The 15,256-nt window shown below is 37.1% G+C and overlaps 1 protein-coding gene across 2 annotated transcripts in view; it reads left to right on the top strand.

Moving 5' to 3' along the window:
• LOC137654450 (uncharacterized) overlaps window positions 1–10,004 on the top strand; it is a 34,885-nt gene extending 24,881 nt beyond the window's left edge. The window contains exon 9 of one of the 2 annotated variants that reach the window (XM_068388081.1): window positions 8,188–10,004. In XM_068388081.1, the coding sequence (XP_068244182.1) occupies window positions 8,188–8,303 (116 nt within the window). In that variant the 3' untranslated portion in view covers window positions 8,304–10,004. Of the gene's footprint in view, window positions 1–7,604; window positions 7,715–8,187 lie in introns of those variants that run through there. The other variant, XM_068388082.1, reaches the window with a different exon arrangement.
• The last annotated feature ends 5,252 nt before the right edge of the window (window positions 10,005–15,256 follow it).

The raw sequence follows: 15,256 nt of genomic DNA, 5'->3' as shown, positions 1-15,256 counted from the left end.
TAAGCACCCTCCTATCAACCCCATCATACGGCTGATAGGGCATGGCCAGTACTAGTTATGTACCTGATACTAGGCCAATGAAGCAATCTGTCTCTCCTGGAGTGAAATACCTGGCATATGAAAACCCGTGGCTTTGGTATTCATTTCGCCATTCTCCCCCTCTTTCAGGGAAGACAGAGGAGAACTACTTTTTCCAGATATAGTCTACTAAAAATGGTGCTCAGAAGTGTAGCGTAACAGCACCAACGTCAGATCCATTGTGTAACGGTATGACTACTTAAACACAAAGGAAGGGGCGGGCAAGAGGAAACAGAAGAGGTGGTCATTGAACCTTTCCTTCAAGACTTAAATTGTATACGTTACTAAACAAGATGCTTTCTGTCCTGTTTAGGAGCTGGGCTGACTAACCAACTACTTGAGCAGCCCCAATAGGGACAAGAACAAGTGTCAAAAGGCTTGCTAGCATACTCCCTCAGATCAAAATCAGTTAAAGTTGTTTATCATTTCCCAACTCCTGCCTTCATTATTTGGCCGACTGCAAAATCCTTCTGGAAGGCCAAGGTGGGACCAATATTATCATTAATATTATTACTTGGTAAGCTACAACCCTAGTTGGAAAACCAGGATGTTTTAAGCCCAGGGGCTTCAACAGGGAAAATAGCTCAGGGAGGAAAGGAAGCAAATAAAAATAAAATATTTCAAAAAGAGCAACAATACTCATGACTGTGAGCTCTTCGCCAACCTGGTATCTCAATCCCGTCATCATTGAATCCATATGCTCACTTGCTAATCTCATGAAGCCAAAAGGAGACTTTCTTGCTTCTGCCATTTTTAAGCAAGTCATTGATACTAAGCCTTGAGATGTACTGCTGAGGCCTCGATTAACCACCTGATGCTTTATGTAACGAAAGGATGGAGAAGGTCTCGAACATAAGAGTAGCAGGTTGACAGTACTGTGTTTAGGCCACGAACTTAGACATAAAACTAAAGGAGACAGCAGACTTTCTTGATCCTGTAGCAACTACCTCTCCGAGGCAGTTGAATTGAATTGAATGGGGGTTGTGATAGCATATTGGAAATGTCCCTACATGGTGATCTGTTGGACGAGGGTTAAATACCCACTCAAGCTCAATAGATTCATGTAGTGTCTGCTGCAACATCACCATTCTTGTGAGCTAGGGACAGGGGGTTTTGAAGAACTTATAGATCTATCTGCTGAGTCATCAGCAGCCATTGCCTGGGATCCTGGGTCCTAGCTTGATAGAAAGAAGGCATGGGCACTGATCATCTTTATATAAGGTGTCTCTAGGGCATTGTTTTAGTAGGACATTATCATTGTCCCTTGCCTCTGTCATTCATGAGCGACCTTTAAAAATATGTTCCTTAAGTTTTTGACTAGAAAGTACTACTATCGCCCTTGTTTAATATACGTTCAGAGGTTATTATAAAATACAATTTGTTTAACCTTGGAATCATTTACATAAACAACTACACAATTAGTGTCCCAGAGGAGAATGTGGTTACCAAAGTCTCCAATTAATGGAAACTCTTCTTACATATCTGGGAATTCTTTGGATTAGTTATAGTTCCAAGAGGGTTGTTGTATATAATATAAATATTAATACTGTAGTTATTATTAATGACTAGCATCCCTATGCTTGTGGCAGTAGGAAATGGGAAATAATTTCAACAACCCCTTCTTCTCCTCCCTCTGCCTCTCTTCCTGAACTGGCCAGGTCAGGGGGCTTGAAAAGGTTGTGCAGGAACATGATCAGGGTCCGGAGAATTATTATTATCGTTATTGAAAGGGGAGATCATCCAGAACTATAAAATCAACTCAACTCTTATAGAGCTAGCCATGGTCCTGAGAAGGCTGGGCCGATCTTCGCCATTGATTCCACAGGCGAGGCTGCACCCAAATAATAGCCCAAAAGCACACTTGCTGGGACGGGCCCTTTAAAGTTGTTTTGTGGTGGATCAGAAAGTCCTGAAAAGCAGTCCTCCACTTCTCTACCTTTGTAAAAAAGTGACTTTGTAAAAAGTGACGTGGACCTTCACACTGAAGTGTTTCTTGGTGCAAGAGCTGTCTTTGGACCAACTTGTCTTGATAGAAGAACACCACAATCTCCCTCTTTTTCAACACATCAGTTGGCCAGCTGGTTTCCTGCCTGGTGTGCCAAAAAGGTTGCTGCATTCCCACCAGACAGCATGAGCCTCTTGTGCTTTGCTACAGTTTGAGGTTTATAGCCCTGTTGCCTGTGCAAAGTACGTCACCGCACCTGACCACTGGTCAAGCCACGAGACTGCTCGGAGGGTGGCCATAACTGCCAACTCAGAAGCCGAGAAGGATGTACTGTACCTTTTTGTTCCGAGTCTCTTCAAGAAAAGGAGACTTCCTGACAGGTTAACCAGAGGAGGCACTGGCATAGATGACTATGGCACGTAGGATCTTACTGGACAGCCTGGATGCAAGTAAATTTTAAGTGCCACTATCTGATCAATCACCTGGTCCTAAGCAACGCAGCTCCTGAGAAGGCCTCGACTCATGAGAGGTGCGAAAGTACAAGTTAATGACCGAGTACCCACAGGTCGATGGCACTATAGTTGCCATAGCCAGTTTTTTACACTCGCTAACGAGGGCAAGAATCTCAACAAAGCAGCACTCCAACTTTGTTGTTACTGGGCCAAGGTACGTGCCTTTGGGGTCGGCGAATCCAGAGCCCATTCGACCCTTGCAAAAGCCAAGAGGTCAGTTGGCTACCCAGTAAATCTATCCTTCTCTGAAAAATATGACGATTCATATCCAAGGAAAGAACCAGCAATGAAATCGGGGGTGGGGGGGGGGGGGGGGGGCTAATAATGGACAAGCCAGAGAACAGTTATGGTCGACATCAGTGATATACTGATCTCTGGCACCACCAAAGCATAGAGAAGTGGTAGCTCATATCCTTCCCTCGGTAGATCTTGGTAGGCGACCGTCTGTACACAATATATCTTATGTAAGTTTTATTACCTTTATATGTTTATAATGCTTTCTTTTTCCTGTTCTTCACATACACACAACAGTCCAGTCTATAAAATCTTGCTTTACAACTTCATGACTACTTTACTTTCCAAAATGGAAAAAAATATGTTTCTTAATAATAGTAATAACAAAGCTGATAATAAAAATATAACTATAATAATAGTGGTAATAATATTTTGGAGAAATTTATATTTCCTCGTTTATGAAAGGCTTAAATTGCTACCTTATAGTCTATGCTCTTGCGCCAAGGACTACCTAGATTAATTCTATTCTGACAATTAATTTTTTTAAAACTTTCCTAAATGGAGTCTTATTACAATTACTGAATTTTCTTTGTTCAAAGTTATGCATTCTATTCTTTGTAAGCTTACTACTCAAACTCTATTCACAGTAAGATTTCAAGTCAAATCCCAGGCTTATTTCTTGTACCATAAGATTCTATGCACACAGAGTACAGTACTGTACTATACTGGTAATAAAAAATAACTGTTGTATTAGTGCCTAGCCTCATCAACAACAAATAATAATTGAAGCAAATTTTCCTTCATCGGTAGTTTGCCTTGTAAAATACCTAGTGCTTTAACTTTACAAACATAAATAATATTACAGTAAAGTATTAGTAGAGATTTCACCTCAAAATGTACTAAAAACAACAATGACAATCTAAATCTCACTAATGATTTTATGAAAAAACAAAGAATCCATCATTCTTCATTTTAATTTTCAAGTTAGTGTACAGTACTGTATAAGTTGATACTTTTACATATACATACGACTATACAGTATAGCCATACAAATTCTAACAAAATTACTCTGTACATACAGGTATCACACATGACAGGCTCAATGTCGACCTCACCATGCAAATCCAAAAGTGTGGTGGCACACAGGAAAAGTGTACACCTACAAAAGGACAGATGATGGACAGTCCCTCAAAGAAATATAATATAATACAGAGTGAACATATAAAGAAAAATCATTCGCAAAAGTGTTACAAGAATCACCTGCATTTCCTTAACAACCTAAGAGATTTAACTCGCCAGAATAAGACAAAACTGACACACCGTGAAAATGTGAATGAAATTAACAACATAAATAAAAGCAACACAACTTTCATACATGGAGAACAAAAGAAAGGTCTCAACAAGTTTGGCGAGTACAACCTTAATAATTATCAAAATGTACATTGCAGAAAAAACTATGAGTCTATAAACACTGTCACCAACCAGTGTACAAACCTTCATCAACTAGCACATCATGAAAACAAGAAAATTATAACAACATACAAAGCTGACACAATAAATGAGAAACTACCAAAAGATGATTGGAGGTTCTTTGAGTATGACATAATCAATCCTCACAGTAAAGAAAACAAAGAAAGAGGACAGAGGGCTTCAAAAGGGAAAGCAAACTACCATAAACCAAGTCAAAATAGGAAAGACAATGACATTCATTTCTCTCCATGTCATATAAATACCATAAGATCTGAAGACATAAAACTTAACAATAATGATTTATACCTAAAGGAATCCCAGGCAATATCTTTATCAACAATCACAGTTGATACTATGCCAGTCAGTCCTGCCTTCCCCGTAATTTCTCGTGTACCAGGATTTGCATGCCGTCAAGAGGGAGTCATTATGATGCATTATCCTCCTTGCAATGGGTACACATGCAGGGACAAACATAAGACCATAAAAATGGAAATTCAGGTCTAACATGCATATACTACAAAGATAGATACAGTACAGTATTGAATATAAACGTCAGGCATTTTATATGAGGAAACTATTTTCCTCCAAGTCTAATACCCTGAGGAAAATGTCCCTTTTATTATTACCACCAAACTGAAAAGGAATATCTCCCAAAGACTATATGATTAACAGGGTTAATCAGGAGAAAGACTAGGCTAGTTGTCATTGGCGAGAGAAAAATCTCTGGCACCAATCAAACCAGAGAAAGAAAAGGCACCAATTAAACTTCCCCCTGTTGACTATGTTGGAGAATAAGTCGCAGCCCTGTGGCATGTTCAATGAAAACCTTGAGAAGTATCATTTTCTCAATTTGGGATACCAAGTACCCAACAGAGAAGGCAGTTGTAGTCCCCCATCCAGTTAGAAAAGGTGAAGAGGATGCCAAGGCTCATTCAATACTTGATCAATGGCAAGAGTGCACCTGGCTGGGCATCTCTGGCTAGCCTGGCTAATGGGGTAGTCTAGCAAGACAATTGAGCCTTGGCCACCAGAGGTCAGCTGCCTTGGGGTCCATGGTCTCGCGGGAACCAGCTTTGCCTACGAAAAGTGCATAAACCCCCACAGGGCTGTGCCTCTCCAGTCAGCCTGGCTCTCACAGTAGTAAGGCCAGCAACCAGATATCTGGGGCCTGGGGGAGCTGTGGTATGGAGCTGTAATCCCAGACCCTGGTTACAACTGGGAGCAATCCACCACCCGGAAAGATAGGGTGTATTGTCAAGAGCCCTATTCTTGTATCTAAGACTAGACTTTGACTTCTTTTTCTTCTTCTTAGAAGCAGAGTCAGAAGCAGGAGGAGGAGGAGAAGTGAAAACAAACTCACTTCTAGAAAGATGAGAAACAAACTCACTTCTACCTCTTGCCAAATTTTCCTCTGAGATTCGTCTAGCAGAGAAGTCATCTGATTGATTATTGATAAGAAGCTCCCCCAAGGGGAGAACCAAATGGTTGTTTCAACAAAAACCACAACACTGAGATTAAATGTCACAGAGGAAGCAGTAGCCAGTTTTACTACCACCCATAACACACACACAGGGGGGTTGGGTTACTGTTATGGGGAGCGTGAGAGTCATGGGCCATGGAGTCACAGGCACAGGGAAAGGGGCGACAGTCACTGAAGCTAATCATAAGAGACAGTTACTGGGACGAAATGCACAGATTTCACCAGCCACAGAGCATTTTTACTCTCTTCCAGCTAAGGCAATTACAATTCCACAAGGGTTAAGCCTTCTTACCAGCCTCCTTATCCACTTTCTTTGCTTAGTGCACACAGTGGGTATCACCACTGGAGTCACTGATACTGCTGGCACTGGGATTACCACTGGGGTAAACAGGGGTGACACTGCATTAGATACCAACTCCCTCAAAAGTGACATCTAGGGCCTACTTGTGTGACAAGTAAATTGTCTTCAGAAGTCTACAAGAAAGCTCCCAGCACATGTTGGAGTGCAGTGATAAGCTCACACTTCATAAAACCTGAAAAACTCCCCACATAGATCTAAGAGCTCATTGCTCCTGATGTATACTCCCTGGGGCCAAATCAGAGGGTATACCCAGAAGCAAACTCAATGAGGAGAGCAAAATGTTAAATAATCTCTCTATGGCACTGTCATGGGCATTGCCAAGAATAATGCCAGAGAAGACTTAGCCTTCCTGATTCTCAAAAAATAAGCCCTCTTTAATCAGGAGTCCACGATCTACACTTGGCATATGGGGATAACTTTAAAAAATCATGCCCGCAAGGAAGAGAGTGATGTGGTACTATTGCCAGTTTAGATAAAAACCAATGCAGAGTCCATCCTTCACTTGCAGGTAAATTCTTGCTTCATTTCCTTATTGACACAAAGCCAAATTAAGCCATTCATCCTAAAAAGTATAAGAAAAAGATTAAACTAAACAGGCTTGGGTAGGATGCAAGAGTATGTCTGCTCGTTGGGGTCGATGACATTAGTGAAGCGTGTTTAGACAGGAGAGTGGGTACCGTTACTCTCCCACCACTTTGTTAAGGATTTCAACGGCTGTTCCAGCTCCACTACGAGCATATCCTCTCTTGGATTACGAAAAATTAGTACAGTATTCTATATGCATAGTAACATAATGTATTGGGTTTTTACTTAATACACCAGATCTTCCTTATACAGTGCTTAAATAAACACTATATTAACCCTTTTACCCCCAAAGGACGTACTGGTACGTTTCACAAAAGCCATCCCTTTACCCCCATGGACGTACCGATACGTCCTTGCAAAAAAATGCTATAAAAAATTATTTTTTCATATTTTTGATAATTTTTTGAGAAAATTCAGGCATTTTCCAAGAGAATGAGACCACCCTGACCTTTCTATGACAAAAATTAAGGCTGTTAGAGCAATTTAAAAAAAAATATACTGCAAAATGTGCTGGGAAAAAATTAAACCCCTGGGGGTTAAGGGTTGAAAATTTCCAAATAACCTGGGGGTAAAAGGGTTAATGAATGGAATCTTAAAATAAATTATATCAGTAAACTTATAATGAGAAAGTAATCACACTAGAGCCATTCTTTTGATAGTACCATAGATATGGATTACATATCTGAGTAAATCTTTCTTTTCTATATTCCTAAGCTTACGAATTCTCTTCTATTTTCCCTTTTACAGAATTATAAGCAAAGTATTTCATATATTTTTTCACATATAGATCCATTGCTGAGAAAAAATATTTGCCCCCATTCCAAAACCTAAAAGTTGAAGAAATTCCAGACTAAGAAAATTATAAACTTTCACCACCAAGAGTGTTCAAGGTCACTGACGCACATTCAATAAAAGGAAAAGTGATTCTTTTATTAACAGGGAAGTTTTTGGAGACACCAGCCCCCCACAGATTAGGCCAACGAAGTACAGAAATAGGTTTGTATAAGAAAAATTATTTAAATTTTTCAAAATAAACTACATCCTTCAGTACTCTTAACTATTTTCTACATAAGATATTTCAGCAAATTACAGACTACACTGTACAGTTCTACTAACATCCCATACTTATCCCCATGATAAATGGATACCTTTCAATAGCTCCATGGTCCCCTTTTTAGTACTAAGGTACATTATGCATTAACCACTATACTTTCTGTCGCCTGTTTTCTGAAAATGTAAGGCCAAGTCCAGGTAGTTGAGGAATAACATTAAAAAAAAAAATTTTTAAATTACTTTTTCAATCCAGTAAGTACAGTACACAGTTTGTGTTCAGAGCAGAATAATTCAACTTGCATTATGACAACTTTTTTTTTTTTTTTCTACTTTGGTCTTATTGAACTACCTATTGGTAATAATTGTAAGACCTTAGTTCTGTACATTAATTTCACAAATATATAGTTAAAAACATACAGGATTCTGTTTCTGTAACCTGTGTTTTCAATAAAATTTTCTTGTATTGCAGTACAGCTGCCCCGACCGAAATTAAGCACCAAACTTAGCAGTGCCTCCTTTCAGTCTCCAAGAAGAGATCCTCAGCCAACATATGACAGAGAACATGATACTGAATATTTCTTCTAACATACTTGTATTTAGATATAAATTCTATAATTAAACAATGTCAATCCACTTAATCATACACATTTGTACTACAGTATATAATTGTGAATTTTTTTATCTGGGAAATTACACAGAAGAAAATATACATCCATGGGTGAATGCGTAATAAAAAATATAAATCTTTTTAAACCTTAATAAACTTACCTTATCCAAATCCAGTCATGAAGATTAACTGGCTGACTGAATGATTTGAAAAAGTAGTCTGCACAGAAATCATTGCCAAAAAGAAGTTTTTATGTATATTCACATAATACCTATGTATTAAACAATCCCTTCACACAGATCACAAAATGATTGGATAAAATTCATAAAAGAAAAAAAAGAAAAAATCTATTACTGTACTGCCAAGAAAACAAAAAATACATTAAACCCACAACTCTAAATTAAGAATTTTGATATTACTGTAAAATTTCTTTCATCTAAACTAACCTCATATTCATAGTGGCTGTTCATCAAAATTTACCCTTAAAATTTGTCCCATTTTCTTTCCTTTTGATAGATATGACCCTAGTAAAGTGATGAGACACAATAGTCATTAATGGCAAAAAGCAAAGTACCCTATCCTCTTCTGCCCTATAGTGATGGTATTTGGTCTGGAAAGGACTGCTCATACAATAGGCGCAACAGCAGTACTTGTCAGGGAATCTGATTTGACCCCGAAGATACTAGTTTGCAGGTGGGTGAGTGGAGTAACTCCATACCCGAGGAGGAACGCAATCGCAATTAGACCCAAAAAAATCTTAGTGAAAGGCCTTTCTACACAAACAATCTTCTTAGTTTTCTTCTTTCCCTAAGGGAGAAGCATCTGATGAAAAGAAAAGGAGGAAGAGGAGGTTGAGCAAGAGCAAACTCCCTCTACTTTCCTTTGCCCATAGTTTTTTCTACCATAGAAGAGTTATGGACTATTCTCCCTTGGAAGAGGAAACCACAAGAACTTCCTCTGCAGCAAAATAAACTCCTACACTAGGTTTATTGGTACAAGGAGGGCCCTCAGGGTACACTGGCAGCATCAGGTGTGCCCAACAGCACAGAAGGATTTACAGTAATGCCTCTAGATACGAAATCAATGGGTTCCGGAGTGGCTTTTGTATTGTGATTTCTTTGTAAGACGAGTCACATTTTACATGTAAATCGCCAAATTCATTCCAAGTACTACAAAAACACCACATTAAATATCATAATAAAGTTATAACCACAATGAAATACACCCAAATACATTTGAATCATTTAATATACCTAACCTAATTGTTGATACCTGTAAATGAAGTAGTTATTAAAACATAATGCAATTACAAATGGAAAATAGTACAATACATACAGTACAATAATGTACATATACAAAATATTCAGTACCGTATGTACTGTACTTTAATAAAATTACCCCTACTATAGAGACGTAAGTTTATGCATAACAAAACCATTTTCTTCAACTTACCCATATTTTTAACCCTAACTATTATATTGTCCAGTAATAAAATTAATATTCATCCATTTACACAATCGTATTTCTAAGCTATTTTATTGTAATACAAGCAAGATTCATCGATGTTAATATGTATGTGAAGTTACTTTGATGAATATGTAAACTTTAATTGTTCAGTAAATAATTTTAATAACTTATTTATTTACCGAAATGAAAGAAAATTATATTGCTTGTTTTGATATGTGTAGTATCATTGTGTGTACGTACTTAGCCTACTGTACATACACATAATACACTACTGTTCATTGTGTTTTTTTTAATTTAAAAATGTACTTCATGATACAAAATTGTTGTAAATAAATAATCTGACATTAAAAGGAAAAAATATGTTACAATCTGTTATTTATTTACCGAAATGAAATAAAAATATACCGCTAATGTGTTTGATATGCATAGTAGCATTATGCATTCGTACATACAATAGTTCTGTTCAATGTGGTTTTATCTAAAAATGTACTTATTGATACAAAATCAATTGTAAATATATAATCATGACATTAAAAGGAAAAAAATGTTACGATCTGTCATGTACCAAAATTAAATAAAAATATATCGCTAATATGTTTGATGCGAGTAGTAGCATTACAATACAGTTCTGTTCATTGTTCCTTAATTAAAAACTGTAGTTATCAATATAAAATTAATTTTAAATAAATAATCATGACATTAAAAGGAAAAAATATTTTACAATTTATTATTTATTTAATGAAATGAGAGAAAAATATATTGCTAATTCTTTTATGTGTACTATAGTAGAATTGTGCGTACATAGATACTGTACATACAGTACTGTTCATTGTGGTTTTTTAAATTAAAAATGGACTTATTGAATTAAAATAGAGCAAGCTCTTACAACAGTAACTAGCAACAAGGTACAGAGATAACCAATGGGAGAGCAGGACAATGGTGGTGAATTGTATAACTCCCTCTCACCGAAAAAACTACCGTGATGTTAGCCCTCTTTCAAGTCATTCCCCCCACAAAAAGTAGAAAATACCTGGAGATTTGATAGGATTTTATCTTTATAAGAATAAAATCAACTTAACCATACATCTTATTTTTTGGTTTGGGTCATTTCAACTGCATAAACTAAAACGTGCACACACACACACACACACACACACACACAAAAAAAAAACTACAGTAATTTAAGGAGAGGTCCAACAGTCAAAAGGGCAGCAACAATACTGTAAACTATTACGTGTACAGGACTGGTAAAGACCAAAGACAAAAGTGGCTAGCAAGCAGGAAGCTTCCCGTCATGTACCTTTTGTTAACCACCGTAACCACTTTGTTAACTAACAACTGTTCCAGGTTATGCTGAAGGACTCGAGGTTTGTATCCGCAAAGGAGCAAATAGTTCACACAGGCAATTATCATCCTCACACCAAACAGTGACACCAAAGCTGGTAAGGCACCAACATTTTATCGATGACAATAAGGGAAAAAATAATACACTTTACATTAGTAAATTTTAATATAAAAAACATACAATAACTTCAACTCGAATACATTGTATATCAATATGATACCCATGTCGTAGCTATTACCCCTGCAAGTAATTTGATTAGCATATACTGAGTGGCAAAATGTTGAGTGCTATTACAGTATACAGTTCATCTTATACTAATTACAATATTGTATCACAATGCAAAACATCTTAGTTCACTTTATATAGTAGTAAATCACTTTCCAAAAATGCATTTTTCTGTCTGAAGGACTAGAGAATAAGGTAAAGCTACAGCACCTAAATGCCCCCAGAGTCCTAGATCCTTTGCTACCTACTTTTTGCCCGCTTGTTTCATTATTTCTATGAAGCTCACTTGAAGTTCATACAGCTTTATCCTCAAAAAGCCACACACATCGACGCCTATCACTTAAAAATTTCTTGCTTTTGCTCACTCCCCATTGCCAACCCCACCCCTTTATATACTATTGCTGTAGATGGAATTGTCTAGCAAGAAGTGTGGTCCATTCTTCAGTAGTTCTCGTTGAGTTCATTGCAGTCAGATGTGCTGTTAGTGCTCCAATTTTTCAGATTGAGGAGTGGTTGAGTATCACTTTAGAATTATAATTAGCTTAGTCAGATGTCTTCTTCTGTTATTGAAATGAGTTTGCAAATTGTTTGCGCTAATAGCTTATTGCTAGCGGAAAAAGATCATCACTCGAAGCTGTGTCACATGCTGAGGAGAATCTTGTGATGTAAAAAATAGATGTTTGGAATGTAAGAAGTACCAGACAATCTACTGGAAGATTATATCAGATTTTGTTTAAATGAGTTTGTGTGGACTCAAAACGTTGAAGGAACATAGATTTTAAAACGGGAGTACCCAGATAAGACTAAGCTAATGGAATCAGGCAGCGGGGAGAATGTTGGTATTCAGGCTAGCTCCGGACCTTCGGAAGTTAGCAATAAAGTACAGTACTTAATTCACAATTTCAACACTTCATGGAAAATGTTCCCATGTTATTACATTCTGAAAAGAATAATATTCCTTCTAGCAGTGGCAGTGCTTCTGGTATATCCTGCCTTACTGCAAACCTGTTGTCTTGCCTAGTAGTTCTAGTGTAACAATAATAAGGGTTCTAATGAAAAACTTGGCAATTTAGAGTCAAGTGCTTACACGAAATCCTCAAGCACCTCAGCTCCAGGTGTTTCTATCCATGATCCAGATTCTTAAAGACTCCTGTATTCTGGAAGAGGAGAATTGGTTAGGTTGTCTGATTCTCATGTTCATCCTCTTGCTATAGCAGGAGCTAATTTGCAACTGTTTTGTGTCATTATTTATAATGTAGCTTGCAGCATCATACTTTTACCACCATGCTCACAGATCTTTAATAAGCAGTTAACAACATGGGTGGTAACCAAATAGATGACCACGGAGGTAGCAGCAGTAGGGGATTCAGCATCATGAAGCTTCATCTGTGGTGGATAACGGGGGAGGGTGGGCTGTGGCACCCTAGCAGTACCAGCTGAACTCGGTTGAGTCCCTTGTTAGGCTGGAGAAACGTAGAGAGTAGAGGTCCCCTTTTTTGTTTTGTTTCATTTGTTGATGTTGGCTATCCCCCAAAATTGGGGGAAGTGCCTTGGTATATGTATGTATGTATTAGGAGGTAATTGGTATTGGTTTAAGAACCTTTTATTTAGTGTCTTTTTTATACCTTCATGGCAATAGTTATAGTAGGCTTTTTTGACACATTCATTGGCTATTCCAGTTTACACTGAAGACATTACCCAATTATAAAGGTTGAAAGGAATACTGTATACAATATCAGTAACAAACAGCTCAAATTAGTTAATGAGAAAGTTTCAAGCTGTTTAAGCATACCCTACTGAGTGGACCACGATGGTCTTTGTAAAGCTATTAAATCTTATGATCGGATAAGTCTAAGAATGTATTTTGTCAATAGTCAATACGGAGTTAAGAGCATCCAATATAGTCTATGATTTAGTACTTCATGATAAACCCTTACTTGTAAAGAGCCTCACATGCATTAAGTAAAATCCCCACACACAACACTGTAGAAAATTAAGATACAAAGAAAACCTCACGAGAATTGTAATAGTGTAATAGTTGACAAACTTTATGGTAGTAACAGAGTCTGGAATACTTGGCTGAGCTTTTACCAACTTCGAAGGTACTAGATAAGTCACGTAGGCAAATGACGAGTACATGTACCAGAATATTAACGTGATGCAAGTGTAGTACAGTAGACCACAAATGTGGGGAGTTCTATCTAAATGATGGGTTTGCTATTAAATAGAAAATAGAGCACTTATGTCTCACCGGGAGGATAGAGGGGAGGAAATCGAGGGGAGGCAGAGGACAAACTACATGGAAAGAATTGTAATAGGCTTGGAGGGTAATTATTCAGTACACCAAATCAAGTGATACAAATGGCTAGAGACAGGGAGATGTGGAGGCAACTGACCGCCAAAGTCCATGACATGGCACGTCATTAAGTTATTAATATATATTATTCCATTTTTTGAGATTTTAGGAGTAAAACGTTATCATACAAACAATACCTGACTAGGCTTTGCTTCACTGCATAAAGTATGGAAATATATCTTCTATGACATACCTGCTAGAACAAATTCATCAATTTTCTACATGGTATAAATTGTACAAGATACAGTAAATGAACCTTCATCTAGCACCATTTGGACCAGGCACCACAGCACCTTGCAAAGATCAATTTAACTTGCATACAGTAGTATCTCGGTATACAAGTTTAATCCATTCCAGAAGCAACCTTGTAACTCAAACAAATTTTTCCTATGAGAAGGGAATTTACTCGATGCGTTCCATACATCCATAAATACCCATACAGTATACACTAATTCTTAAAGAATTGTAAGATTATATAAAGAGCAAATTATAACTCCTAACATCAGAAATGAATACAAATTAATTAACAATAAAAAAAAAAAATAGGCCCTTTGCATCAAAAGGCGTAGGAGGAGATGATGATGATGATGATGAAAAAAATAAAGTGTTGACAAATTTACTTGAACTTTCCCTTTGCAGAGTCATGGCTGGCGTACAGGACTCGACAAAAGAGGAGGAGGTATTACTACTTAAGAGTGGAAAACCACCCTCCACGAGAACCTCTGGTAAAATACCTGGTGTTCTCTCTCTTGAATCACTAACTGAATGACTTAATTTAAACATTATGAACTTGATCATCTCTTTTTATACTTTACATTCAGTTTTGACATTTGACAGGGAACCTATTTAGTAATAACTGCTTTTACCTCTACTATAAACTGGCATAATGCGATAAAAATCATGAACATGGCGTGAACACTGCGTGTATGAGATATGGGTACCATTTGTCTGATTTCGTGCTAGTCTTATTAGAACTTGTCCGCAAAAAATGCCCATACAGACAGAAATCTTTGTTCGCAAAGTAATGCAATACTCATAATTCAATTTGAATTTGTATGCTCATATCTCAATTTGCACATACTCAAAGTTACTTGTACACCAAGGTACTACTGTATACTGAATATATGTGCACATACAAATATGGGTGTGTATACTGTACATATATGTATGTGTGTAGATATATACAGTATATATATATTTCAGGAATTATAAGGATATGAAAAATTATAAAAGATAAACTCGTATTAATATAAAGTAATTGTAACTAACTATCTGGTGGTCTACAAAATTGAAAAAAAAAAAAAAAAATAGCTAGATGTGTTGCAAATACAGGATGTCTATTTCTCTGATGTTATGCTCTACAAATGTATGTATGTACGTATTTATTTTTGTACTCTCACTGTACCATATACAGTATATTGTGAATAATCTAATAATAAATTAGTTTTCTTGATGATGTGTGATGTAAATGGTCAAGATTCTCTAAGTACTTTCCTCCTTTCCTTGTGGTTTATTGCATATACATACACTATCTTTCT

Source organism: Palaemon carinicauda, chromosome 15 (assembly GCF_036898095.1).
Source record: "Palaemon carinicauda isolate YSFRI2023 chromosome 15, ASM3689809v2, whole genome shotgun sequence".
NCBI classification, from domain to species: domain Eukaryota; kingdom Metazoa; phylum Arthropoda; class Malacostraca; order Decapoda; family Palaemonidae; genus Palaemon; species Palaemon carinicauda.
This window is presented reverse-complemented; position numbering and strand designations above follow the sequence as displayed.